Here is a 4,661-nt window from a genome sequence, read left to right as displayed (position 1 = left end):
GGGGTTGCAGCAATGCAGGAGGAGGTCGCGATTCGACGAGACGGGCCCGAAACTGACCCCGACGAGCCACCCAAGAAAAGGGTGAGACTGCCCGAGGGAGAGGCAGGGAAGCTGGAGGAGAGATTGTACTCTGTTTTGTGCTGCACCGTTTGCCTTGACTTGCCCAAGGCATCTGTTTACCAGGTAAACATGGTCTAAATCACACACATTTGCCCCTATGACCACTTAGTAACTAAACAGCACCTCATACTGTCTTAATATCTTCTGGTGTCCACTTGATCAACTATCTCGCAATCTTCCACCTTGCTTTGTCATTTAATAGCATAGTAATAACAGTAGCCAGATATTGATTCAAGATAACATTAAATAGGCATGCCCAGACACGTTTGGTCAGCTGTACTGGCCTGAGCCCAAGCCTTGCCGTGTCTCAAGGACTGTACTTAAGGTAGAATACACTCAAATAACTGGTTCAGCAAATACCCAGGGTTCCCAGCCCCCCCTCAGCACAAGCACTGGTAGTTGAAACCAAAACCTAAGTTGACATCCACAGCCCCCAACGCCAGCCCCACCCTATAGCCCCTCCCCACATTCTTCAGAGAGCAGAGCTTGAATGAACCATTGACCAATTAAAAATAGACCACTCTCTGCTGTAGCATTCCTGCCTTGCCAAAACACATAAGCAACAGCAGCAACAACACGGCCGTGTGTGTTCACCCCCGTTAACCCTTTCTCCACCACAGTGCACCAACGGGCACCTGATGTGTGCTGGCTGTTTCATTCACCTCCTGGCCGACTCTCGCCTTAAGGAGGAACAGGCCACATGTCCCAACTGCAGGTACACACCACGTTAAAGTGTAATGGCACAAATGGTCACATTTATTTTTATGATTATTATGAGGATGAGCTTGAGCAAAACCGGCTGTTCAGACACTTGAGTTGTAATCTCCCCCCTTTAGGGGGAATATTTATGTACAATTTGTACAAAATTACTTCTGAGAGAATTGGATTCATGCTGATGCTTCATATAGTGACACACACGATGAACTATTCTCCCATATGCAAATGTTGAAACATAATGTGGCAATAACACCTGTTGAAACAGTTTTTTCTTTTAATATACTACGATAAAAATACATGTACGACACATTTCTCAGTCTTCTGAAAAAAAAAAATATAATCTTCAGGTATATGGTCAAATTGAATAAATTAAATTAAAAAGTCATTCACTGAGCATGAAAAATATGCATTAGTCATCCTTGTGCGTGTGTTCAGTGTATCCATGCGTGTATACATTGACAGTGACGTCAGTGACTGACCGTGGCCGTGTTTGTGTCCCCTCCCCTGGGTGCAGGTGTGAGATCAGTAAGAACCTGTGCTGCAGGAACCTTGCGGTGGAGAAGGCTGTGAGCGAGCTGCCCGCAGACTGCCCCTTCTGCCTCAAACAGTTCCCCCGCTCCACCCTGGAGAGACACCAGAAGGAGGAGTGTCAAGACAGGTGTGTGTGCCACACGGGTGTGAACTGCCTCACCTGCACACGCCCTTACCTGTAATTATCAGAATATTGCTACTACTAGCATTGTGTTTACTAGTTCGTTATTTAGCCAATGTTTTATCCTGAACAAATGCAGGGTTTCCCACAGCACTTTACAGCTTAGGCGGCCACCTAAGCAACACACGCCTGCTGCCGTAACTAAACTATCCTCCAACATTTTTTTAATAATTGTAAATATTATACAAAAATTTAAAATAATCTAAACTTTATTCACTCTCTTTGTAACGATTAAGACAGACTTGCAGCCTGACAGCCTGCATGAAAATAAGCATCAATGGTACACCTGTAAAAGAGTGCAATTACTAAAGGGCCCTTGAATTGTTCTTTTTAAAACCATGATGGATAGCCTGTAGCGATGCTAGATGTCAGCTCTGCTATAAGCAGTGGCTGTGATCACTGTGTTAGTGTTTAATCAATTATTGTTGAATGTGGTACCGAGTCTCTAGTCTATCGCACAAACAACTGGTCACATTGCTTTGGGATGCCTACAGCTAGAAACAAAGTTTGGGTTTGAACCCCAAACTTTCCGCGTGGGGTCAAATACCCTACCCACTAGACCACCTGCCTTTTTATTCTTTACTTTTATTTTTTAAACTCAATTGCGTTGGATACATAGACAAACGTAGCTGCTAGCACACATGTGTGGACGAGTGTAACTGTGTCTTATGATTAAGACCTTGTGGGCATGATAAGAGAATCAGCGGTTGACCACTCAAGGAAATGAGCATGCCTGAAGCTAAACGGTCGATCAATGCCATGTTTAGACTTGGATAGAAACAGAGAGGCGGGGTTTCAAAACATGTCCTAGTGGTGGTGTTGCCATAACGCCAAGTGACCCTTCTCAGGGGACAGCGATGCCTGCGCAGTTGCTGTGACAACGTGTTAAGGGAATCACCATTTTTTGGGCAGTTACCATGGCAAAAAACCAAACCGAGTGTATCTTTATTCAGAATCGCTTCCCTGCAGTAGACGCTAAAGATTGTTTGGAGAAATTGAGTTGAACTTTAGATAAAATGCTCAAATCGACTACAAAAGAACGAATTATAAAATGAACATAATACCTCCTGTCAAAAATTCTAAGACGCTTGCATTGTGGTTGTGATTGGCTACTAAGGCACGTTTCCCCATGTGTCGCTAGGGTGACACTGTGCAAGTACAAGCGGATCGGCTGCCCATGGCAGGGGCCCTTCCACGAGCTCCCCGCCCACGAGGGCGAATGCTCCCACCCCAACAAGACGGGCGCGGAGCTGATGGGGGTCTTGGGGGAGATGGACCAGAGCCACCGCAGAGACATGCAGCTCTACAACAGCATCTTCGGCCTGCTCTGCTACGAGAAGATAGGCTTCACAGGTACGCTCAGGGAAGGCTACTGTTGTGCTGCAATGTTTGAGTGGAAAGTCAATATTAAGACTTCTTGCATACAAGTCAGGCTGAAGCCATCGGGGATCGAACCCAGGATCTTTCGGATGGGACTTTAAACGATTGGTGGGAAATGGCATAAAGACAACCATGGGTAAAGGGTACATGTTTACCGATTCCCCTATGTTAACAATGTAACCAGCGAATTGCACTCATTGGGATGTTCCTATTTACTGCTCACAGGCAGGGATGGAAAGACGTGTTTGAGCGCTCACCTCCCTTGGTCTCTCTCTCTCTCTCTCCCGCTCCGGTGTAGAGGTGCAGTTCAGGCCGTACCGGACGGATGACTTCATCACGCGGCTCTACTACGAGACGCCGCGCTTCACCGTGCTCAACCAGACCTGGGTGCTGAAGGCGCGCGTCAACGACTCGGAGCGCAACCCCAACTTGTCCTGCAAGCGCACGCTGTCCTTCCAGCTGCTCCTCAAGAGCAAGGTACCACAACGGGACACCTCCACCTTAGAACTGACACCGTCAGCCAATGTTACACCTGAGTGGGTTCACCGTGTGTACAAGGTGACTCCTTATACACTCTTATATACTCAGCAGCTATTTACAGTGAAGTGTGTTGTTAGTAGAGCTTTCATCTGGCCTGAGGGTGGAGCCAGACGAGGCCCGAGCTCCAGAAGGCTATCTTTTTATAAAAAAAAATTAGATTTATTTTAGAATTTTCATGCATTATGATAGAGTGAGATACACTGGAAGGTATGGGAGATAGAGGGGAGGACATGCAGCAAAGGACCATGGGTAGCAATCAAACCCGGGTCGCTGGGGTCAGGACTGAGCCTTAATGGTACCCGCTCTACCTGGTGAGCCACCACGGCGCCCCAATAAGGCTTTCCTCAACGCAAATCCGTTCTTTCATCCCGAGAAAGCGACTGAAATTCGGCCTAACCTATTAGGGGGGCTTACTAGGCTTAGGTGTGCCCGTACGCCCTCCCTCATGGCTGTGTGCCGTGTGCGCAGGTGAATTCACCGCTGGAGTGCTCGTTCCTGCTGCTGAAGGGGCCGTACGACGACGTGCGCATCAAGCCCGTCATCCACCACCACGCCTTCAGCAACGACACCAACGAGACCGAGTACGTCCTGCTGCCCATCTCCGACTCGGTGGAGTGCAACAAGCTGCTGGCCGCCAAGAACATCAACCTGCGCCTCTTCATCTTTCAGATCCAAAAATAATGAGGAGGACGAGGAGGAGGAGCCCACGGTGGGCGGGGGGCGGGGGGGGAATGATTTTGATGGTGAGGCGGGTAGGAAGGGAGGGGTGGAGGGGTGGGACAGGAGCGGGGATGAGAAGGGGAGGGTGGAGGGGGGCGGTGGAGAAAAAGAAAGACACCACTGGACCACTGATACCTCTGACCATGCATTCACTCACGCACACACACACACGCACGCACACACACACACACACACACACACACACACACGCAGATGCATGTAGTCCTACACAACGCAAGGTACATTACATTTTTATGCACATGCTTACATCCAACCAAACACAGACACATACCGTATTTCCCGCACTATAACGCGCACCGGATTATAAGGCGCACCTTCAATGAATGACCTATTTTAGAACTTTTTTCATAAATAGGGCGCACCGGATTATAAGGCGCATAGCATAGAAGATACTGTGAGTGTGATACTGTGAGATACTGGGACTGTGAGTAAGCGCAGTAAAATGCTGTGT

General features: G+C 48.1%; 1 protein-coding gene across 3 annotated transcripts in view; it reads left to right on the top strand.

Moving 5' to 3' along the window:
• Window positions 1–4,169, top strand: part of zftraf1 (zinc finger TRAF-type containing 1) — a 5,056-nt gene extending 887 nt beyond the window's left edge. For 2 of the 3 annotated variants that reach the window (XM_079749480.1, XM_079749481.1), the window contains 6 exons: window positions 1–183; window positions 741–835; window positions 1,352–1,546; window positions 2,691–2,902; window positions 3,228–3,406; window positions 3,938–4,169. The exon at window positions 1–183 is cut by the window's left edge. In XM_079749480.1, the coding sequence (XP_079605606.1) occupies window positions 1–183; window positions 741–835; window positions 1,352–1,546; window positions 2,691–2,902; window positions 3,228–3,406; window positions 3,938–4,150 (1,077 nt within the window). In that variant the 3' untranslated portion in view covers window positions 4,151–4,169. The remainder of the gene's footprint in view (window positions 184–740; window positions 836–1,351; window positions 1,547–2,690; window positions 2,903–3,227; window positions 3,407–3,937) is intronic. The other variant, XM_079749482.1, reaches the window with a different exon arrangement.
• Window positions 4,170–4,661: the final 492 nt, after the last annotated feature.

Source organism: Pollachius pollachius (assembly GCF_949987615.1).
Source record: "Pollachius pollachius genome assembly, chromosome: 13".
In the NCBI taxonomy this organism is placed as follows: domain Eukaryota; kingdom Metazoa; phylum Chordata; class Actinopteri; order Gadiformes; family Gadidae; genus Pollachius; species Pollachius pollachius.
The sequence above is the reverse complement of the archived record's forward strand: the minus strand, read 5'-3'. Positions and strand labels throughout refer to the sequence as shown.